At 28.6% G+C, this 25,952-nt stretch overlaps 1 protein-coding gene across 3 annotated transcripts in view; it reads left to right on the plus strand.

The window, feature by feature from the left end:
• Positions 1–25,952, plus strand: part of LOC107450068 (choline transporter-like protein 1) — a 74,648-nt gene that overhangs the window by 30,099 nt on the left and 18,597 nt on the right. For 2 of the 3 annotated variants that reach the window (XM_087158415.1, XM_087158413.1), the window contains exons 2-9: positions 13,669–13,798; positions 14,593–14,706; positions 16,388–16,530; positions 18,220–18,303; positions 19,147–19,231; positions 19,450–19,513; positions 21,134–21,242; positions 23,851–23,968. In XM_087158415.1, coding sequence (XP_087014541.1) covers positions 13,754–13,798; positions 14,593–14,706; positions 16,388–16,530; positions 18,220–18,303; positions 19,147–19,231; positions 19,450–19,513; positions 21,134–21,242; positions 23,851–23,968 — 762 coding nt within the window. In that variant the 5' untranslated portion in view covers positions 13,669–13,753. Of the gene's footprint in view, positions 1–12,009; positions 12,131–13,668; positions 13,799–14,592; positions 14,707–16,387; positions 16,531–18,219; positions 18,304–19,146; positions 19,232–19,449; positions 19,514–21,133; positions 21,243–23,850; positions 23,969–25,952 lie in introns of those variants that run through there. The other variant, XM_087158414.1, reaches the window with a different exon arrangement.

Consider the following 25,952-nt stretch of genomic DNA (forward strand, 5'->3'; position numbering starts at 1 on the left):
CGATCGCCTTGTCGAAAAAATTCGTATTGAGCTTATGAAAATAGCAGTCAAATCTATTAATGTTTAAGTCCCTGTGGCTGGTGGCATTGTTTCTGATGAACCACCTGGTTCCAGTTAACTTAAGAAGGATTTTATTTTGCAGGGCAGTCAAGGTATTCAAATCGTTATTTGTTGCGTTGCACCAGGCAGGTAATGCTTAAATCATAATTGGTCTAATCATTGAGGTATAAGGCAACTTTTTAAGATTCATATTCAGGTTCTTCTGGTAAAAGCGGTTTTTATCTATACTAAAATTGTAAAAAAAAAATCTTGGTAGCTAAAGAAATTTTCAATTTTCTCGAAAAAATGTTAGAATGAAATGTTTTTGTACCAGCTTGTTTTCTTTTCTATCTTGATGTATGTAGGCTTTGAGGCCTACTGCCAACTTGGAAGTTTTAGTTCTTTCTAATAATGGATGGTAATAAGACACCATTTAACCCTTTCAAGACTGATTTCTAATTTATTTATTGAGAAGGTTTTTCTTTCGACATCTAACTGCTTGCTAATTTTTTCTACCATAGATAATGTTACAAATAAGTTACTAAAAATGTGGACTCCCTCCTTGCAGTTAGGCCCTGGGACATTGAAGCCCCATTAGTCTTTCTGAATGGGCATATGTTGAACCACCAGAAGCATATGATAATAAAAGGATAAACTTTCGAAATCAATCAAATTATGATTCAAAACAACGTAAATAGATACAAATAATATTTATATAATGGCATTCACTTTTTTTTAGCTCTATTTCAGTTATTTTTCACCCGAAATGCTTGTTATTTTTCTTTCGCATATATCTCCTCTCACTTCGAAACTACACTGTAAGAAATTCCGGATAAAATTCCGGTATTAAGTACCGGCACTTTCGAGTGCATCATCTGCAAAATCTATCTTTATCGTAAAATATCATACTGTCATTTTTACTATAATATTTATTTGATTAGAGGGATTTAGTATCGTTACTGTAATTATTAGTGTAAAAATTATGGTATGTTAGATTTATTATTCCGAAACATGTTTCAGTAAAAATGGATTTTACGATTAAAAAAAACCCGACACTCCTACTTTTAACCGTAATTTGATCTGGAATTTTTTAATGCTGCCATGACTGTTTTACAAGTTCTGCCAAGCATCCTTGTAGAAGGCGAGGAGTTCAAAAGACTAGTGTGAACATCTAACGTTAAAATGTGCAAATCTACTTAAAATGTCTGATGGGACATATATGTCCCGTAAGGTATGAAAGCGTTAAGTAAACATATATATAATATATATATATATATATATATATATATATATATATATATATATATATATATATATATATATATATATATATATATATATATATATATATATAAACACAAATTAACATGAAAAACATGAATAAAATAAAAACTAAATGGTAGAGAAACAAGAATGGTAAAAGCAAATAGTCGTTGTCAAGACACATCTATTGCTATAAATGCGATATTTCTGAATAAAGAATAATTATCCTAAGATAAAAATTATTCTTTATATGTGTCGATATCGCAAAAAACCTTATGTTGTAAAAAATCATGAAATAAAAGAAAAATGTAAAAGGAAATCAAACTTACCGGCGTGAATTAAAACGCGGTTTAGGTTTAAAAGTACAATAATAAAACAGTTAACAAAAATCGCGAAGATGTAAAATATTGCTTATAGCTTGAATCGAATATAATAAAATTAAAAAAAACATTTGATCGAAGAAGAAGAAAAAAAAATGTTTAGGTAAAATATTAGTGCTGCCATCTATGAGAAACAATTAGTAAAAAGGTAATAAAATTGAAATAATAATAAAAATGTTTAACGGATTGAATAAATTAGCAGTCTAAAAAAAAAATCATTTATAGGGAAATTAATTTAAAAGTCAGTCTGTCAGGATAGAAAGCCGTTTATAGACTTATCCTTCATTCATAAATTCTAACATAATTTTACAGAATACACATATCCATCTTTCATAGGGTGACTTATTTAAAAATCAGAGCCTGCATACAGGAATAGAAAACCGTTTATAGGTTTTATTCTTCATTCATACAACCTTACATAATTTTAAAGAATACACGTATCACCTGCATTCATTTGGGGTGGTTCTTTACGAACCAGAGCCCATTCCACTTATACAAAAATAATAAATAATTAAATAAATAAATAAATAAATAAATAAATAAATAAACTGTTTATTATACTGGACAATTAAAATTAAATTAATTTTAAGAGGCTACAAATATTAAAAAGTTTCTAAAAAATATTTAACTAATCCAGTATAAAAGGTCATACATCCAAACTATTCCGTCCAGTGGCTTTAGGAATAGTTCATCATAGTTAGTTCCTACCTTGAAAAAATCAGAGCTTATTCTTAAAACAGAAAAATTAAATGAAAATTAAAAATTAATGTACCAAGTTTTTTAAGATTTTTTTAAAATAGAAATTAAGAAATGAACTAGGAAAATGGCTATTAATTAAATCGTTTTTATATATATCAGTATCTAATAAAAACTCGTTATAGTTAGAATTATTCCTGTAAAATCTATGAATTTGATTGGCAATAATATTAGAAAAAACCTTATTGGCTAAGTTAGAGTTGAAATCTATGCATTTTTTAACTGGAAATTTAAAATCATTTCTTTTGTCAAAAAGTTTAAATGTAATATTTTTATCTGCATTAATATTAAGAGTCAAATCTAAAAAATTTGCTGAAGAATTACTATTATTTGTTTTATTAAGAATTAATTCATTTGGATAAATATGTTTTGCTAGAATATCGAAATCATTAAAATTAATAACTAATAGATCATCAATGAATCTGAGAAAGAGAGAATCAATTGGAAGATTAACATGTGATTTTACAAATCTATATTCTTGTAGAAAAAGAAAAATATTGCAGATGTTAGTACTGAAATTATTTCCCATGGGAATACCATTAATTTGTTGAAAAAGGTGGTCATTGAAAAGAATATAATTGTTGTTAAGGTTAATATGTACTAGAAAGTTCCAGTTATCTTCATTAATAATATCACTGAGATTAAACATGCTATGAATTTGAAGAAGGTCATCATGAATTTTATTAGTTGGAAGGGAAGTATAGAGGTTTTCGAAATCAAAACAGTGAATTGAATCAACATTTTTTAAAGTTTTTAGTGTATTTAAAACCTGAATGCTATTTTTAATATTCCAATTTAAATAGTTAGTATTTTTAGTAAGTTTATTAATTTTGTTATAAACTTTTTTAAGAATGTTCTCAAAGTAAATACCGATTTTTTTCATGTTACTATTAACGCCACTTGCAATAAACCTGAATTTGGTTGGAGTCTTATGGAATTTTGGATTGGCAAAAAGAAAAGGAAAATTGTTAATATTATTTGGTTTAATTTTAAGTCTTTTATAGATAGCATTAATTTTATTAATAATAATATCACTGTTGGTGTTAAGTTTTTTGTAGGTAATATATATATATATATATATATATATATATATATATATATATATATATATATATATATATATATATATATATATATATATATATATATATATATATATATATATATATATATGCATGCAAGAGAAGGATAGATCAAATAGAGTGAACGTAACAAATGGGATCATCATTTGGGTGATGATCCTGCTTGTTTGTATACTGTATTGAGTTCAGATTTGTCCAATCCAATAGAGGCAAACTGGATAGCTTACAACTTTGTATACATTCACATGCAGATCAAAAAGTATGCAGTTGAATGCTGCAGAATGACTGCAACGAATGCAAAAATGAAATTAAGATTTATTTATTTGATTTCTCACAGATAAATCTTATTGCCCTGTTAAGGTTGGGTATAGAAAGAATGAAAAAGTTGCAAAAAAAATAACAATTTAGAAAGAGAAAAACTAAAAAAATTAATGGCCGGGTGAAACATAGTTAGTTGTACATTTTACGAAGTTTGGCTAACCCAGAAAAATAGTAATTCTTCTTCTTCAAAAACAGTTCTAGAAGATAACAAGTATATTCAAAGCACATACCTTTTTATCCATAAAAAGATATCCAGTCCTGGATCGGAGATGAGTTTAGGATGAAACAAACAAAAACTTTTTGGCTAGTGAAAAAGGAATCAGTCCAGTTCTTTTTTTAAAAAAATCACTATTGTTTTATTGGAGGAAAAACAAACTAGACAAATCATCATGTTGAGGCACGACATCATTTTAGGAATGGCTCATGCCAAGGATGTGGAACTAGTGATGACTGGAACAGGAGTTAAAAATGACTGTGGGGGATTTCCATCCCTGACGGTAGTTGGTCAGCGGATCATCCTTTAAAAAAACTGGAGATTTTATCAGGAGAGTTCTTTAGTAGGCATTAAAACCGATTTATCAGGAAAATTCTTTAGTAGGCATTAATCCAATTTGTCAGGAAAATTCTTTAGTAGGCATTAATCCAATTTGTCAGGAAAAGGAAAATTCTTTAGTAAGCAATTCATCAGAGACAATGAAAAGGACAGCATGGCGATAGGTGAGTTATTTTCAGCGAACAAAGCCCAACATCAAATGAAGATGGCGCAGAGAAGCCATCTTCGAGAGAAAAAAGCTTCTCCACCTTAGGGAGGTGGGAGCAAGAAATGTTAAAACTCCGTTAAGCGGAGGGCAGCAAATTATATGACATCAAATTATCGAAAGCTATTCCGTCTTTCGCGCTCTTCCTTTTTATAAGATACAAAAACTTAAAATTGAAGTTGTAGTGCATGTTGTGCAAGTTAAAGTTAAATTACCTAAAAATCACGAATTGAGACGAAAAATTGATTATGCGTTAAAAGTTACGGTTGAAAAACACAACATACACGCGGAGATGAAAGATGCCGACAACCCCTGCGAATTCTCAGAAAAAAAGGGTGGAAACTTCTCGAAAGAAAGGGGCTCTTTAAGGAGCTGGTAAGGAATTTTAGGGGGAGAATGTCCAAATTGCGCTACCGCTTAAGGGGCTAAAGAAAGATGATGAAAATAAAAGAATGTATTACAAAATTAAAAGAATTAGTATTTATAAATTAGGCTGTGACCTAATGTCACATTATACCCCCCACTGCAGAAAAAAAAAATTTTTGAAGAAAATTTTTTTTTTTTTTTTGTTTTTGCCAAAAAATATTAATCCAAAAAAATTTATAAATGAAATTAAGTTCTAACAGCCTGAAACTCCAGTTCACCACTACTCCACTTACAAATAGTCAGATGTTTACATAACAATCTATATCAAAACTTTTGATAGTAAGAGTCTGAAATGAGAAAAGCTGTGCCTCAAACATAAGACATACAAAGAATTAGTAACACATAACAACACATACATATAAGCAGCTTTACATGGCTGCATCTTGATTAGTGAAAAGGCAAACAATGTTAATTGTTTGATAAATGGACGAAAAAAAACACAAAACAATCTTAATTGTTTGCTAAATGAAAACAAACATTTTGACACAGAATCGTCAACACATGTACTATAAATTAAACTTAAACAACATATGCCTTGATGCATGTGAATGCCTATAAGTGCAATAACACCCGTATAAAAAAATTCAGGCTACATGAAGTAGACTGAGAAAATCTTCTCCAAAGAAAATAACATTAAGGAGGTAAAATGGATAATTGATTATTCAAAAAAGAAAATCTCACTTAGTAATAGTGGAAACGCAATTTTTGAGGTAAAGGACATTAACTCAAATTATTCCTTGTAAGAAGGAATTGAAAGGAAATTGATTTGTTTGCTGGAATTTATTATGAAAAAAAAATTGAAAAATTGCAAACAAACGAAAAAAAATCAGGCTACCATTGTAGACTGACAATACTCCGAGCTTAAACGAAAAAAACTTTGTACAACATTTTGTACATCAATCCATTAATTGAATTTTGAGAAAAAAATTGAAACCAATCAAACAAGATTGATAAGTAGTAATCCGAGTTAAAACGACAAAAAATTAGTACACATCAAACTGTATACCTGAAACAAATCAAAGTCATTAGTGAGAGCAATAAGTGCATTAACATTATTAATTTTAGACTTGAAAAAAAAAATTTAAAAAAATTGCAATTAAATTTACTAGTTGTAACAGGAAAAGCCTAGGCAAAACATTAAACTTAACAAAAACTGCAAGGAATTTTAACACTTAAAAAACAAATTGACTCACAGAACTTTGACCAAAAAAAACTGCTAAAACAAAACAAAAACAAACAAGGCCTTGACACATTGCTTACAAAAAGCATTACCTAACAAAAATTGCTGAACAATATACAATTAACAAACTCAGCATCAACAATTTTGTATAAAACAACATAACACAAAACAATAAAAAATCATAACAACCGTTGTGACACCTTGAGATGTACCATGAGGTGTACTTGTATACATTATGCAAAGAGAATTCACACTCTGCAAAAAAAATCCAAAAAAAATTTTGTATGTAATAATAGTGACTTATGACATACTAGAAAAGGAAAAAAAATACTGTACAGAACTACAGGGTCGAAACACAAAAAAATTGGCATTCGAAAATCAGACGTCATTAATTAATTACAATTATGTGTTTACGTAATTTAAAAAAATACAAATATTAACATGAAATATTTGTTAAAAAAATTGCAATCAGTTAGACATGAACAACTTTGTATCATTTGTTCGTTTATAAAATTAGTGATTACTTAATCAATGTATTATTGATTATGAAAGATTTGATGATTATTTCATATTATTACAACATAAATGAAAGAATGTTCTCAAACAAAGCAAAAAAATGTTTAACCTCAAAAGACATTTAATTATTAGTTTACCATTAACAGTGAAGGTAACATTGTGAAAGTTATGTACTTTAGTAATTATTAACATATGGATATTCAAAGGTTACGCATTTTCCTCAAAGAGCATCAAAACAATTCAATTATCTAATAATTGACTCGAATCTTTTTTTTTTTTTTTTTTTTTTTTTTTTTTTTTTTTTTTAGTATTTATTTAATTAAAATTATTATTATATATATATGTCATATATATCATCCGGTTCTTTGACCAGGGTATCATAATTGATCTTCTGGTTTCTTTGACCAGGAATACCTTCTGATTCATTTTTGATCAGGAAACTAAAATTAATAATTAACGTCTGGCTCTATTATGGCCAGGGAAAAGTAAAAGAAAAAAATTTCTGGTTTAATTTACCAGCAAAAATCGTTGAGCTCAGGTATTACCCAGAGCAATCGGGACATATTTTTCCCAATTAGTTTAATAAATTAATCCCAAATAATAATTGAGGCATCTGTATTACCAGACACGATTCAGGAAATTCACTATCCCAAATATTTAAATTTTTTTTTTTTTTTTTTTTTTTTTTTTTTTGTAATAATTCAAGTAAATATTAAATTATCAGATACTCCAGTAAGAAAATCGTAACACATTCGAACATATAAGCTTGGCAAATCTTACATCAAAACATTGATTCACTAAAATTGAGAACATGACATAATAAAAAAATTGGGAGATAGCCAAATTTGAGAACATTAGATAATAAAAAATTTGGAAAGAGAATTATTTTTTTGAAAAAAATGATAAAAATTGACCAAAAGAACATTCAAAATTAAAACTGCTCATCCTCCATCATTAAAAAAACCCTTCATTTTTGAATACCTCATTCAATTAAAAGCACATTAGTAAAATTAGAAACATTAAAAAGTTAGAAGAAATAAATTTTATAAATGCAAAAGTCATTGATATTGTATAACAACTGCTACAAGACCCCGCTGTTCCACGGATATGTAATGACCAGCATCACACACAACGATGCCCAAATAACACTCGTCACACATATATCAATAAGTTAATTTCAAAAATTATTGTCAAAAAAATTATTTGTTAAACCATAAGGATAAACCTTAGAGATAGTAATATTGTTAAAATTATCAGGCATAATTATTGAATTAGAATACGTTCTATTACGGGTTTGAATTGGGGTCATCTAATGAAAAAAATTAAATAATAATAGTATCAATTAAACAAGTATTATTACTAATTGTAACCTTTTGATAACCTCATGAAAATAATGTACACATTGAAATATAATAAATTTAAATATCAAGAAAAACACAATTAAAAAATTAGGTAACCCTTCAAATTACTGTTAATCAAAAACGATATACTTGCATAAACAAGAAATATCAACCATTAGAACAAAAACAATATTGTCATTAATTATTTCAAAGTGCAAATAAACACCCAAAAAATTTTAAAAACAAACCAATTATAGATATGTAATTGTATTATAATAGATTAGAACACTAATAATTTATCAATAATGGAGAGTAAGACATTGGCAATTCATATTAAAAATCAATTCAATAACCTTTCAACAAAATAATCAATTAAAGTATTAAACATGACCTATTTCAAAAGCATACGAAGCAAAATTTTATTTCACATAACATTTACCAAATATTAAATAATGATTATTTATTTTAACCAATTGCTGTGAAAAAAAATTTTCAAACCATTTATGTAAACATCAATTTTATAGAATAAAAGGAATCTTATTTTTAAATTGTTATATGAAAAATTATTTACCAAATCTTATCCAATTACTACTTATTATTTAATCAAAAAATATTTATATTAATCATCCTAATCAAAATCGTTATTTTTAATCACTATTATAAAACAATTGTAATATTCAATTACAGAAATTATGACAAATAATTATTATCAACTCAACTTAAAAAAATTATCTATTTGGTTATTGTATGAAACAAATTAGTAAATAACCAAAACAAGATATTAATGAACTAATCAAAACATAAAGTGTATTAAAAAAAATTGATTACATTGCATAATTTATTATTGTTTATTTGGCTCTTATATCAAAAACTATTGAAATAAACAGTTCATTTCCTACTCCAAACTTAAAGAAATTTATTGAAATTAAATGTATTAAACATTGAATAATAATATCTTACTTTACTCATAGTAAAAAAATTTAATTTGAAATCACTGGTCAAAATAATTATAGTTAAAAACTATATACACCAACCGAAAAGCGGAACGGCACCAGATGCCCTGTTAAGGTTGGGTATAGAAAGAATGAAAAAGTTGCAAAAAAAATAACAATTTAGAAAGAGAAAAACTAAAAAAATTAATGGCCGGGTGAAACATAGTTAGTTGTACATTTTACGAAGTTTGGCTAACCCAGAAAAATAGTAATTCTTCTTCTTCAAAAACAGTTCTAGAAGATAACAAGTATATTCAAAGCACATACCTTTTTATCCATAAAAAGATATCCAGTCCTGGATCGGAGATGAGTTTAGGATGAAACAAACAAAAACTTTTTGGCTAGTGAAAAAGGAATCAGTCCAGTTCTTTTTTTAAAAAAATCACTATTGTTTTATTGGAGGAAAAACAAACTAGACAAATCATCATGTTGAGGCACGACATCATTTTAGGAATGGCTCATGCCAAGGATGTGGAACTAGTGATGACTGGAACAGGAGTTAAAAATGACTGTGGGGGATTTCCATCCCTGACGGTAGTTGGTCAGCGGATCATCCTTTAAAAAAACTGGAGATTTTATCAGGAGAGTTCTTTAGTAGGCATTAAAACCGATTTATCAGGAAAATTCTTTAGTAGGCATTAATCCAATTTGTCAGGAAAATTCTTTAGTAGGCATTAATCCAATTTGTCAGGAAAAGGAAAATTCTTTAGTAAGCAATTCATCAGAGACAATGAAAAGGACAGCATGGCGATAGGTGAGTTATTTTCAGCGAACAAAGCCCAACATCAAATGAAGATGGCGCAGAGAAGCCATCTTCGAGAGAAAAAAGCTTCTCCACCTTAGGGAGGTGGGAGCAAGAAATGTTAAAACTCCGTTAAGCGGAGGGCAGCAAATTATATGACATCAAATTATCGAAAGCTATTCCGTCTTTCGCGCTCTTCCTTTTTATAAGATACAAAAACTTAAAATTGAAGTTGTAGTGCATGTTGTGCAAGTTAAAGTTAAATTACCTAAAAATCACGAGTTGAGACGAAAAATTGATTATGCGTTAAAAGTTACGGTTGAAAAACACAACATACACGCGGAGATGAAAGATGCCGACAACCCCTGCGAATTCTCAGAAAAAAAGGGTGGAAACTTCTCGAAAGAAAGGGGCTCTTTAAGGAGCTGGTAAGGAATTTTAGGGGGAGAATGTCCAAATTGCGCTACCGCTTAAGGGGCTAAAGAAAGATGATGAAAATAAAAGAATGTATTACAAAATTAAAAGAATTAGTATTTATAAATTAGGCTGTGACCTAATGTCACACTTATGTTCACCCTTCCCCTGACACTATAGGTTTTCAGACAATTATCCGGAATAAGAAAACATGTGCTTAATACGATCAAAGAATCTCCAACTCTGTAACTCAACAGCGATACATAATTCAACCAATAAATGGACAATTCTTCATATTTCAATACTATAAAAAGTTCTATTTTGTATATAGCGGTACATTAACCCTCTGGCGCAGATGGGATACCGGTATCCTTCTTCTATAATTTTTTCTGACACTCTAATTACAATATTTTGGTACTTAACTGTTAAAGACAGACTCTAATAGTTACTAAAAAAATCTATTAGATTATCGGAATTATATTTGTACTACAATCTAAAATCCAAAAAAAAAAGTAGTTTGAAAAGAATTTTTTTTACAATCCTATTCAAAAACTCATCACTCATTGATTTTGTAAATGAAAGAAATTTCAGTGGTGAATAATTGTTCTTCTTAGATAGAGTAAATAAGTGTAAGTTTGATAAATTATTGTCTGGAAGTGAGCCGTGATTGGAATATTTTACCCATAACGCAGATGCCATTGTTTCATGCTATATTTCGTAACCATAAATTATTAAAATGCTAAATCGAATATTTTCCTCTTATTTTGACCAAAATTAATTCAAAATAATGAAAAAAAGTATGAAAAATATATTTCATAAAAATTCTGCGTCAAAAGGATACTGTTTAAATTAATTAAGTATTTTATTGCGTTAACTACTACTGAAACCTCAATATTACAAATAAATCGACGGAGAATGGTATATTTTATTTCTCTGAGATAAAAAGTAATAATTGAAATTTGCGGTGTATGTTTTTATTTTTTATGAAAAATAATAATCTTGAAAGTTGGAAATTGAACTCACTTCTTCCCTTCAACGAAAGGATAAACAGTGAAAAAAGTAGTGTTAGTTGATATTTATCTATACTAAGTGGATGTTTCTTCACGTTGCCTGTCGCTTTAGCGATGGAAAAAGTATTGAGCTTTCGCAACAGATCTAAATATGTATATTTCATATTGTTAATATATTATTGCAGGCAAAATTATCTTGTTTTAGCAATATACATTCTAACAAGAAAAATCTCGTTTTATTACTTTTTTTCTTTCTCTTTCTTTTAAAAAGAAAAGATATCATAATAAAATTATGATATCTTTTCTTTTTAAAATCCGTCATAATAAAAATTACACTAGGAAAATAGTTTTTAAAAATTACATTAATTAAAAATTATTAACAAAAATTAAAAATCATAATAAGGAGCTAGATACAATTCAGTAATGAGTTTATGGGATTGATAAAATAAAAAAAAGCAGCGGCCTGTCATATGAAATATATCGCTTAGAAAAGGGTGGAATTAAAAATTCATTAAATCAATAAACAAAAAATAAATGATGTCATTGCGTGTTATCCGACTCCAAGACGAAAAATAAAGTAATAAATGTTCGTTTTCGTTACGAAATCGTCACGAATTCTGTAGTCAGGAATATGATTTATATTTTGAAATCATTTTTTCTATTTCCGGATAACTTCAAAAGTACTAAACAGATAAGCGATGGTAAACTTTTATCTTCAATATTGGATTTTTTCCCCCTCCCTTTCATTTTTCGTTTTTTTTCTTTTCTTCTTTTTCTGAGTATTTGATTATTATTGCCTTAAAAAGCCCAGTGTACGGTTTTCATGCCATTTTGTTCTCCAATGAAATAAGTCTTACTTTTACTTATTTAATTCACTACGTATGGCAGTTCTTGCGAACTTTTGTAATCAGGTGAGATAAGTTTTTTTCAGATTTTTAATTACGTGTCAAATATTTGCCTTAAATTCAAGGCAAAGCAAAATAATATTTTTTCGAGAAAAAGTATTTTCTCCTTTGTTAAAAAAATTTTTTTTGCAAATTTTTATTTCAAAACTGTATAGTTTATACCATTTATTAATTTTTATTTAACATTTGAAAATCAAACAATTTTTGTTTTTTCTCCTAAATTAAGTTAACTGAGGTGGAATTGAAAATTTGCTATTAAAACTCTCACATTCTCCCTCTCTTCTCAAAAAAAATAAATAAATAAAAAAAAAAAAATATTAGAAAATTGTAAGTCAGTTATTTCATTTTTAAATTTATTTCTGTGAAACAATAACGTTCGTGTTCTTAAAAATATGTAAATAACATTTAAAAAAATATTTTGATCTGAAATTATTTATTTGAAACTAGGGTGGCAGCTACTTTATCAATCCATTAAATCAACCAGTTTCCAGTGAATTTTCAATTTAGTTTCAACGTTATCTCCTTAACTTCTTGTTTTCAAAGTGGTAACCTATTACATCAATACAAAGTGTTGCGCACACGCAGCGTCAACGAGAAATACATACAGCTCTCGAATAGTAAAAACTTCACTTGAAGCTCGCAAACCACAGTTCGCCAACCATTGTTAACTCAACATCTACTAACTGCTCCGATTTTAACATAACATTTTTATATATAATATTTAAAATGACGTAAGAGTCATCATCCAGGTCTTTCTACTCTTTTAGGGAAAATTCTTTGAGTGGTAGCTAATGTTTAAATTTTAATGCATGCAACTTTTTATTTTGGAAATTTCATTTAAAATTATTTTCCTCACTACAACATGTAAATGATTCGAAAAGTTCAGATGAAACGCCATTTTTCCTCAGCTCTCTCTCATGGTAAGATATTTAAACTACCAAAAATTCTCAAAACTTCAGTTTTCAATTTTCTACCACCTTAAAAAATATTTTGCAAAAAACGTAGTGGTTTCCAGCCCTCAGCATGTTTTTCTCATTCAACACTTTCTCAAATCATGGTTTTTTAGACTTACCCAGAGAGGCTAGTTTGTCCCGATTTCTTGACAAATTTTTTATAGTAGTTACGAGTAGCAACATAACCTTATAATTTGCTTAATTCACAGCCTCCAGTGTGGTGTTAAAATTGCTTATTGCATTTTCATCGCCAACTGTTGTTATTATGCTTTCTCAATTGCCCAAGTGTTTAAAAAGCGTGTATGAGTGATCTTTAAATGTCAATTATTTAAGTATATGTACTTCAATTTTAATATAATTAATTATAATAAATATACCGTAAAATTAATTGCTTGTCTCGGAGGACGGGACAATCTTTAAGCATTTATATTGGATCTAAACCCAAATTTCTTAATGAATCATTTCCGTGTTGAGTTTTCTTCTTATTGACTAGGGAAATTCAATTTGTTTAATAGGATTAATAAATATACTTTGAAATGAGTTTGATTTAAGAGTTAAATCATCAAGGATATTATGCTTTTCCTTTTTTAGAATTGTCACGTGAAATAGGACATCAAGAATTTCGAAATAATAATCATGATGTGATGCTGGCTAACAAGTATGAAATGAGTGAAGAATGGGTTGTTGTTGCAGTAGTTCATCAAGGGTTGGGTCGGTAAAAGTAAGTTAGAACTCAAGTTTCAATGTAGAGGTAAATTTTTTTCTTATTGCTTAAACAGATTTATTGCAATTTAAGAAGAATTTAGAGTTTTTGTGCCTCTGTTTTCAGCCATAAATGTATAAAGAAATAAAAATATTTAGAGATGATATTGAATTGTTTTAAGTTTTAAACATTTTTTTATCGATCTCCTCTCAATGAGGTGACCCAGGTTCAAATCTGAGATTCGACTTATAAATACGAATTCTGCTCCAGGCTGGCATCGATCACAGTTCTAACATGAAATATCCTCAGTGGTCGAACGATCGTGGGTTAGAATCCCCTCTCCGTCAAGCTAACTGTTGGAGATTTTCGAGTTCTTTCTTCTCCATGTAACGCAAATGCGGATTAGATCCATCAGAATAGGAAGGCTAGTTTCTCCCAATGCTCGATCCAGGAGTGTTTTCTGAATAAGGTTCGAAATTACAATCCTACGGAGTTGAATATCGATAGAAGTAAACTCAGAATTGGGTCGGCTGTTCTGCGCCAGTTATATAAAAGATAGTGACCCAAATTAATTTTTCAATAATATCCTATTGCATGGGTCACCAAAAATTTCTGCTGTTGATACAAAAATGTAGATATCTCCCTGAATAAGTTTTACATTAAATACTAATTTAATGCTTGGATTAATATTTTTTCAATTTTAAAGAATGATTTTTTTTTCAAATAAACTAAATAAATAAACTTTTTTTTGAAATTGAAAAAAAAAATTCAAAAAAATTTTTATTGTCTAAGTTATTTTTTTGTTACTCTAGCAAAATGCAAGGTCGTTTCCTGACTCATTTGATGGTTTTGAAGGGCCAGTGAGAAATAGAGAATGTACAGATTCATTTTTCCTGTTTATCTTCGCAGTATACATAATTTTCCTGGTGCGTATCATATCTAATATTATCTAAACAGTAACATTATAACATTTTTTCATGATATATTTCTGAAAAATTTCTCTAATTGTGTTATATTTTGACAACTGTCTGAAGTTTTCACACTATTACTGGGTCTAGCTGTATGAAATTTTAACAGTTATAATATTTTGTTTTTCAGTTGAATGATATCGTAACTGTTGTAGGGTAGTCTCAGCTGTGGGAAATTTTAATAGTATCTTGTTATCATACCCGTTTTTGTAATTTTAAGAACGAAGAATTCGACTGACAATCAGTTGATAGAAGTAACTGAATTGCCTTTATCGGATACCGTACTATACTGTTAGTGAAATTAAAAGGAAATAAACGATCTAAAAGTAATTTGACAGTTAGAAGGTATGCATGACTATCTCTTCTGGTTTAGCTAAAGATTTTGATTTCATATTTGTTCTTTTGTTGTTGCTGCTTTTGGTTATAGGTATGATACTTTTCGCTTTTTAATTATAAATTTTTGGTAGATATGCTTTTTAATTATAAATTTTTGGTAGATTGAACGATGATAGCTTAATGTTTAAATGAGGTGATTTCTTAGCTATTCATTCGGCTAAAAAGAAAAGATTTAAGTGTTTTCATATCTAACTGGAGATTTCATTTTAAAAATATTTTAATTTATACTTTAATACAACTGGAAATGATGGTTGCATCACTTTTTAGGTTTTTGAAACTAAGGCCTATTAGGCCTGTTCTTGAATGTATTTGAGTGCAGAAATAATTAAGAAATAGCTTAAAATTGTTTTAAAAATAAGTTAGGCCCATTATGGGTATCCAAAGTCTGTTTCTCCCCTAGACGTAAGATTTAACCACCATTGTGAAAGACAAAGAGAAGAAACTAAAACATTGCTTACTAAACTAGTAATGTTTTGTTTTCTGAGCATTGTTCTGCGTTGAATCTTACGAGACCAAGATCAAGTTAATAGGACTAGCATTTTAGAAGTTATAGCAGATTTAGTATATATATATATATATATATATATATATATATATATATATATATATATATATATATATATATATATATATATATATATATATATATATATATATATATATATATATATATATATATATATATATATATATATATATATATCGTCATTCTTAATTATACATAAGTTAATTTGGAAGTATAACAAAGTCAGTCAGTCAGGAAATATAACGAAGTAAAAATTTTTTATTTTTAATGAGCAGCATATATTCAAAGCAAACATTACCTCACTTGTCTAGCTAGATTGTTACTTCTTTTTTTTAGCTCATTGAATGTCTATCTACAAAAAGTGGTCTTTGTATGAAAATATCTCATTTTTAATAGTATGCTAAGCTCAAATGAATTTACCCATTCTTCTTAAATAAATTCAGGCTAGTTGCAACTGTTCAACTCGGAGGACGAGGCAAACTTTAGATATTTTGACTGAACGTAAATCAAAATTTTTAAAACGATTTGATTTCCTCCTAATTATTTCCGTGTTAAGTTTTTAATGATTGACTCTGAAAATTCCCTACATTGCCCAACTTTCAACTATTACGTGCATACTTAAAAATATGAATGCATCGTTATCAGACTTGTTCTTGGTAGTTTATTATTTTAAATTTCCTTCTTAAATTCCTTTTTGAATTTTTGTTTGTTTTCCAGCTGGTTGGCGTGGGACTTGCTTTTGTAAACGGCGATCCTAGAAGACTGTTATTCGGCTATGATGATTATGGTAACATGTGTGGTTTTAAGAACAAACCTATCAATGGTGCCAACAGATCCAGTGTTGACTACAAAAAGGAACGGTACGATGTTTTCACTTATGCTTATCTATGCCGCTTCATAAACGGATAATGCCAATGAGGGGCAATGATGCAGCATACCCTACAATCTATATCCCCCAACCTTCCTTTGACCAATGTATCGTTTTTTTCTTCTTTTCATTTTATTTTTAATTTTTGAGTTTCTCGTCTTTTTTATACATCTTTAACTGACTGACAGTGCTGTTTTTTTTTTTAAGGAGTAAAAGTAAATGACTTATTGTGGCGTTGTGTTGATTTGTTTGGATGATGTTCTTTCTTTTTCTCCCCCCTCTCTCTTCTTTTCTTTGAGAGGCTGCTGTTTACGGGTTTTTTAGCAGGTAGAAAATAAGTCTTATTTTTATTTAAGGCTCTTAAAAAAATCTTTCCAATAAAAATTAGAATTCTTTGATTTATAAAAGAAATACGAAGTATGGAATGAATAGAGAAACAAGGGATTAAAAAAAAAGATTTACATAAAATAAGAAGATATAGAAAAACTAGAGACAAATCGAGCAAGCAGAGGAAATACAAAAAAGAAGAGAAGAAAAAAAAACAGTTTGCGGCATTAAAAATTGAATAAACGTTAAATGCGTTGAGTTTCGTGTAAACTTGCATTTCATTAAAAAAAGCTTTAAAATGGAGTCATTAAACACATTTTTAATCATTAGAATAGGTTACGTTCATAATTATTTTGTGTTTTATAGTTAATGCATATACATGCACCTATAGAATACTATACATATAGAACACGAATGTAGAAACAACTATATATTCAGACGATGGCAACTGTTCATCTTAGACGTGGTTATGAGACCAAATATTAGGCATGTCATTCCCACAGTTTAAAAGTTGCTTTTTCCCAATATAAATCATTCAAAATCTTTCTTTCTCTGAATGTCCTTCTAAGTTATTTCGTTCCGACCTCTTTTTCTTTTTCAGTCAGGTGCCCATGTAAAATGCAACTCTGGTGCGATCTCATGATCTTATTCTTAATGCGTGGCATCTGATGTGTTTTCTTAATTTGGGATTGACCTTGGGATTTGTTTCGTTACATTGTTCCGAAATCGAAATTTTATTGGAATCAAGCCTGTTTTCTTTTTCCATTTTGCTTCCTGCTATAATGCACAATCATAAAACAGAATTTATTCAAATGTCTTACGTGCAATCATTGTTATGAATATATATTGATTGGACTAAAAGTATATTTATATAGTTATAAAAGATTTGTGAAAAGATTTATTGCCAATGCTATGTTTAGGATAAAAAATATAAAATATTGTCAAACTTATTTGCAATAATATATTTTTAATTTTATTTAATATATTAATTTTATTTCATTGGTTTTGACGATGCTGTCTAAAAACATAACTTATGATAAAACAAAAAATATATATATATTAGTGAATTGGAATTGTAGTTGTAAACGAATTTATATATAACATCCGAATTCAACATTAAGATTCTTTACAAAAAAAAATCACAGTTATGCTTAAAACTTTCTGAAATATATGTATTTATATAACATGTGTCCATAGACGATATCTATGGAAAACTGTGTTTAGAAAATAATATTTGAATTATCTTTACAAAACCAAAATTCACTTAAATCATTTAAATTGGTTATAGTTCTTCGTAATTGATTACTCTATTTTATAATTGTTGTAATACATTGATTGTGAAATTCTCCCTTAGATATCTGGTCATTAATGAGAAATGTGTCAAAGAAGATTGTAGAATGGAGAAAATTTGTCAAGACAAATGTCCGGACGGATATGAGTAAGTTGCTCTTAGAAACCTATCATTTATATCTATTGAAAATGAAAATATTTAAAATGTCCTTCTCCTTAAAAATTTTTTAATTTGTTAGGTAGCAATTATTTCACTTAGTGTGAATGTTCTCTACACACATACTACTTTTATTTAAAAAACAAGGAAGTACTACTCAAATGGTGCTGCATAAAAAATAAAAAAACGAAAGTTTGTGGGTGAAATACAAGCGAAATTTATTATAATTTTCTTAAATGTTGTAATTTGAGAAAAAATAATAGATGCAATATTATATCTGCAGACATTTATTTTTGATTCACCCTTTGGTGACAAAATTTTGAATACTCATTATTTTCTAGATGAATAAATTGTTATCTTATTATTACATCACCCACTGAATATCATAATCTTGTGAGGATTGGTTATGATTGCAGACATATTTTTGCAACATGGTCATTTATGGTGACTATATATATCTTCACAATTTGTTGAACTATATTCTGGTTTGTTTCATAAAACTATGTTTATTTTTCATGGAGTGTTCCGTAATCATTGCCCTTCATATTCTTTTCTCCAATTCTTGTGAACAATATCGAAAATAAGGGCTTAATTTAATATTTAAGTTAAGACAAAAATTACGGGAAGAAACTGAGTGAGTAAAATATAATTATTAGAAACATTTTAAAGTTTTTCCGTATGTTTTCAACCTTTCATTTCCACAATACTGATATTCAGACTGTGACATCACTTTATTTATTTGTATCCTCTGATGCACTTTCTTTGTAACTTCATTTTTGGTGAGAATTCTCTAAAAACACATGAAGGATGAACACAAGTTCTATTTTTAAATAGGAACACAACCTTCCACCGTTGTTTACCAACTAAAGTGAAACAAACGACATCGAAGCTATTGCAGTCTACTTTGCCATTTCTAGAAGTAAGAACATATTAACTCAATTTGCCTTTTAAACTTATACAACGTACTATTTGAAACATTTGAATGCTAATCCATAAGATTTTTATGTTATAAAATATAATAATATTTATATAACTGAAAGTGAATGAGTTTCAATTTGATCTCTTGTCATTTGATTTCAGACAGGAAACAAGGATTCCTTTTTTTAATGTATCTCATAAATTTTATTTATTCAATAGGAAATGGGTTCGGACATCAGCCTCTGCTGGAAAGAAATAATACTTTTATGCCTCATTAGTATTGGTAAATGTTTTTTTCTTCCTCTTCAATATTTACTATAAGTAGTTTTATTGTTATTACTTTTAATAGCTTGAGTACTTGCAGTAGATTGAGCAAATAATAAACAAATTCATTTTTAAAAGCAATAAATTCTCTTTAGAATCAGAGAAATTATTTAACCCATCCCGCTCTCATGTCTTCAATATTAATTGTAAGTTATCTGGAGAAAAATATCTCAACACCTACCGAATGAAGCATCATTATTGTGCGAATGATTTCCATGGTTCGGTGGGAGTCTTTTAAAGTTTTATGGGTTGGAAACTCTGAGATATAAATAAATATTCTTCACAAATCTGCTCACCCAGCTTTATGGCAATATTTCGCGGGAAAAACCCATTTCTCTTGCAGTCGGAACAAAATATTCATTGTGGCTCCCATCGAACAACTCTTAGGGATGAATTGGAATGCAGAGAGACCAGCCAGCATTCCTTTCAGCTGTGTTTGGATGACAGGAGGTAAATTTCGACCTTTTAACTGAAGAAAAGCCTCTTTAGATTTAAAGCAGGCTGGGCATCCCATTAATGTAAGCTTCACTACTATAAGAGTCTGTACCATTGGATGTCCGGATACTTTTTTGTAAATTTATATGATTCTTAAAACATTTTTCACTCTCAAACTCTAAAATGAAAAATTTAAAATCCATAAAAAAAAAAGGCTCCTTAAGTCATTTAAAGGACATGTCACTACTTTTTTTGAGCAAAATGTGTTGTCTCAAAAGTGATGGGGAGGGAGAAATGTGAGAGGGAAATTTTCGTTGTCTGCCAACTAGATTCGAATCCAGAGCCTCAGAGTATCAGAGGATGCTCTAACCGTCATATATAATTGTATTCTCTCCGGTCGAGGGAAAGTTAGGAAGCTTTATAGAGTGGCCGTTGCAATTGCATTCGTTACACAAACGTAACAGTTTTTAAGATGTAGAGAAATAAGCAAAAAATTTAAAATTAAACTACCGACTGAGCTATTGCCAGCATATTTTACAAATTGCAACCCTTTTGTGCTATTGAAATTGGAAATTATATCATGCTGTGTCATTATGGAAGCCACTCTATATTTTTTGCTTATTTCGCTACTTCTTAAAAACTGTTAAGTTTTGTGTAATGAATGCCATAATGTGTCATTGAAACGGTCACTCTAAAAAGCTTCCTCACTCGCTTTAGACTGGAGTGTACATTATTGTGAGGGTAGAGAATTCTACTACAAACCTGGAGGTTCACGGTTCGAATTTTGACAGCAGCCAACAAACATCTGTTTTACACATTTTTCAGTCACATTGCTTTTGAGATAATAAATTTTGCTCAAAAATGAGTATATACTGATTCATGGGCTTTTCAAATTAGACTATCAATTGTTTAGGAACTATTGTGGCACATTTTTGCTATATTTTGAGCAACCTTTTTTTTTCAGTAACTTAAATTATCTTTTGAAATAATTTTTTTTTGTTGCCCATCCGTCTACTAAGGTTGCACTTTATCAAATTAGATCAAAAGTTATCCAGAATTTTTTTTCTTTTTCTAATTCTTATTGTGTGTTTGACGATTAATTGCAGCATAATTATGGTAATATTGTTATTGTCTTACTTTTCAGGGCTTTCTGTGTTGTTATTGATCGTTCTCCGATTCTGTGCCTCCATCATCATCTGGGCTGTTCTAATAATTGTCACAATTGGTTCATTAGCAATCACAGTTTATATTTGGTAAAAACCATCATATTTTTTTGTGTTAAAAATACCTAAGGGTTATAATACCCACCATTCAGGGTTATAAAAGAAACTAAGAGGACGGCATTGCAGATTGCATAAAACTGATCAATCAGATTATATAATAGCAACTAAAGTGAATATAAAATCATGTTAATGGTAGATGTGACCAGATCAGAAGCATTTAGTAGTACTTTTTAATGGTAAAAGGTAATTGTTTCAAAGTACAAAAAAGTAAAAGATTTCTAAAGTACACTCTCACAGTAATATCACTAGTTGTAAATTTTCGACTACCCTAAATAACTTCTTCAATAACAGCAATTTATTCATATGAAATCACTTTTTTTCTTTCCCCTGGTCTTAACAGACTCGATATTGATGCCTATCACTAATACATCACGAAAAGTTTAATACAATTTGTCCTTGACAGTGTCCTAATTTGACTGAACAGCTCCCAATTAACGCTAAATGTTCGGCTCACTTTCTGCTATTTAAATAGTACTACTGCACATTCTTCTGTTCTCGACGCCCTACAGCAGAAATGAGCAGATATGGCGGAAAGCGAAGCAGCTTTATTTTAGCCTAGCAGACAAACTAAATGAAACCTTAATTAAACTCTCTTGCAGACAAACTAAATTTAACTAAAAAAATTTATTATTCTTTCTTGTTTTATTCTTCTTTCTTCATCTCGCTGAGCTTACGTGAATGTTACTAGAACGGCTTTTTTAATGAAAATCTGAAAAAGTAGGATGCAACATTGGCTAAGTATTTGATAAAATTAGTCGACTTTTAATTTATTTTTAATTTTTCAACTTTTAGAATGTTTTAAACTTTATTTACTAACAAACTTCGTTTAGTTTACTCGGTATTTATTTTCTTTTTTTTTTAAATTCTACTTTAAATGACGATTTATTTAAATAAAATAAAAATAATGAAAATGAAAAATATTCTTTTCCTTATTTTTGCAACCGCAGAATTTTTTTAAAATAAGTTAGCTGATTTTAAGCTAATAACGATTTAATTCATTAATTTTTAGAAATGCAAATATTTCATTATTCGTTGTAGAAGAAAAAGAGTCTAAGTTGAGCAAAAAATAATAATATCCAAATTAAATTATGTCGATTTAAATTTTCGTCGGAAAAATAATAATTCTAGAAGCATTCATCTTTTCGTGATTCTATTGAACCAGCAAACAAAAACTTAATATTTATCAGCAAAAAAAAGATAAATGATTTCAAGTAAACATTTAATAAACTCTAAAGAGACAATTAAACAATAAACTATAGACAATTAAAATAATATTATTAATAAACAATTAAACAATCTCAATAGACAGTTTTACACAAGAGGCGATTATAAAATATTGTTCATTTGTATTTGAAATAAACATGAGGATAGATTCCTCAAGCTAGTGGTATTCTTTTACAAGATTTCAAGGCAACGCAGTTACACAATTCCTAACACTCTCTATTTATCTTAGTGGAGTCACGTGGCTTTATAGAGCGTTGTTTGAAAACTCCATCCTTAGTTCCACGTGATTCCTAACAAGACGTTTCTGCCTTCTAAATATTGCGAACTTACAAAAGTGCAAGAATTGAATACAAATATTTAACACGCGATTTGTCAATACATTTTAGAACTTATAAATATAGAGGTTATTTTTTAATTGATCTACTCTAGTATATTATCATACACGATATGTGTCGTATTTGTGCACTTGTTTTTTTAATAATTCATTTGTGTTTAAGATATTTAGTAAAGATTGAGTGTTGATTACCATAGTTATACTTACTAGATTAGAACCATATTTTTAAATATGTAAGAGAATTACAGAATATAAAAATGTGTATGATCTGCCATTCTAGATATAAATTTTAACCTGTACGATTCATTCCCGCAAACATTTTTCTATTATAACCAGCTAAATAAGTTTTCTATAAATCGTTAAAAATATTAGTACCAAGTATGGAGATTTTTTTATTTTGTAACCGGTGTTAAACAGCCGACTCGATTCTGAGTTTGCGACTATCTATGTTCAACTCCGCAGAGCCTCGTCATTTTGATCCCAACCCAGAAGAAGACCGGTGCGAGCCGGGAGCAAAATTCGTATCAACCAAACCACAGCTGGAAAACGAACCTGTGTCACCTCATTGTGAGGCGAACGCTCTATCCCCTAAGCCACCAGAGATTTAGCATTTTTTTTTTAATTTAGAAAAGAAGAAGAACTTTAATATAGATGCAAAAATTTTTTTTTTTTTTCAGCCGAGTTTTCTTTGCCGTAGTAAAATTTCAATAAATTAATTTCCAGATTCCTTTAAGTTGTAATAACGGAGTATTTAATTTACGTTATTGTAAAGTGCATCCAAAATAACTACTAATACACCTGGATTAAAATTTAAAAAGAATAAATAATTTTAAAGTTCAGTTAATTTCTGAAACAGAATATGCTTTAGAATACCCGTGTAAAAAATAATAATAATAAAATTTTAAATAAATAATAAAAAAATAAAAAAATAATAAAAAAATAAAAATAATAAAAAAATAAAAAAATAATAATAAATAAATTTTAAAATTTTATAATATAATAAAAAAATTTTAAATTCAGGTACATGTGGCATGAGAAGAAAAAACGTTTAGAGGAATACGATGGTCCAAATAAAGATCTGAAGGAGAGACGCGTTATGTATTGGCTGATAGCCGCAGTTCTTTCAACCATTTTTACAGTAAGTATTTTTAGTTTAAAACAAATCATTAAGAATTTGAGGAGAACAAATTCTCCTTTAAAATTATTGATGCGTGAGAACCCATTTATGTAGTACTGCCATAAAAAAAGTGGTATAGATGAGACTATATTAAAACAGTGGTAGACATGCTTTTTATATCAAGTGGCTATTTCTGTCGGTTATGTACACTGCGCAAAATAAAAAACAGACCACCTTGAATAACTTTTAATCAAATGATTGGATTTTCACGTTCTTGTGAGCAATCTTAAAGATTCGAAAGGCTTATTTCAAACATGCTAATGAATGAGTGCAGATGTTCTTTTGAGTAAAATATTAGTCCGAGAAACGTACTTTCTGTGAATAAACTTACCTCTTTTTCGAAACAAATGGGAAAATAAATTTTGAAAATAAATTTGAAATTTGTATTCGACCGATTTCACTCACATTTTGTATTTTACCATTTGAAATTGCATTCTTTAAAATGATATAAAAGTTTTATACCTTCACAATTCAAAAGTTTTTCGATCATTATTAAATAAAATAATAAAAAGTAATAAATATCTTTTAAAAGTCATATTTTGCATAGAATTGTCATAGGATAAACGAATTTTATAAATGTGTGCAAAAAATTTTCAATTCGCTTAAAAATATCTCGAGATATAATTAAATACGTAAAGAATAAAATTTAAATCAAACTTTAGACCGCTCTCCTGACCGAACTATAGGAACCCTAATTGCGGCTTTATTTGGGAGGTCAGAAATCTGATAAAAAAAAGGTACGTTTATTCGGAGAAAGTACGTTTCGTGTCTGACTTCGTAACTTAGTCTGCACTAAATTAAGCATATTTGAGGACACCATTAAGATTGAGTCATAGAATCCGATTATTAGATCAAAAGTTATTTAGAGTGATGCTTTTTTTTGCCCACTATACAATTAATTTTTTTTTCTATTATGTCCTGTACTTTGACTTCAGATCTAAATATTCAGATAGATGTATTATGATATACAAAAGTATCTTGTTTTTACAAAAGATATCCTAATAATCAAACCCCTGTGCTATATTCATTTTGGAAAATAAGAATCGGCCTTTTAAAAGGACGAAAGAATTATTTCAGCAAAAACCCATGGATTTACATTCGGCATTTTTATTTTAAAGAGTCATATATCTGTATGTGAATTGAATTGTGAAATATTGAGAAATATTGCTCGTTTTGAATAGTTAGTTGGGTCATTTCAATGTAAGTATTTTAAAAGAAACGAAAACTGAAAAAAGTCATCGATCATATAGAACATGATTGCATCGTAACAGCTATAGCTGAAGAACAACCCATTTCAAATAAAATACTTGCCGATGCTTTATATTTAGTACTTTGTTCAATGTCATCATTACTTTTGATGCAAAGCGAATTTTCATCCCATCTATGTTGATAAAAGGTCGAACTTTTATATTTCAAGTACTTTAATCGAAAACTCTTGGTTAACATTTATTTGAATGAAATAATTTGTAAAAAAAAAGCGTCATAATTAAGATCTAGATCAGAAATGGCATCGATGTCGGCATTACAGTGCGTAAAATGAATAACAGGTAACCCTAAATAACTTTTGATCTAATGATGGGATTTTCGCATTCTAGAATTAAATCTCATAGGTTGGAAGAGGTGACCTCAAATACCCTAATCAATTAGTGCAGACGATATTTCAGATACTGAAATCAGTTGTAATTTTAAAAATCAATTTCTCAGGAAATATTTGACCGATTTCGCTTAAATTTTTGTATTATGCCATTAAAAATTGCTTTCATTGAAATGATGCAAAAATTTGTATAACTTACAATTCAAATTTTTTTACTGTTATTAAATTAAATAATACAAAATAATAAATATTTACCAAAACTTGGATTTTCACACGGAATTATCTTTGGATAAACAAATTTTATAATTGTGTATAATTTTTCAATTCGCTTAAATAGCTCTCGAGATGTGA

Source organism: Parasteatoda tepidariorum, chromosome 1 (assembly GCF_982258835.1).
Source record: "Parasteatoda tepidariorum strain Cologne lab strain chromosome 1, Ptep-v5.0, whole genome shotgun sequence".
In the NCBI taxonomy this organism is placed as follows: domain Eukaryota; kingdom Metazoa; phylum Arthropoda; class Arachnida; order Araneae; family Theridiidae; genus Parasteatoda; species Parasteatoda tepidariorum.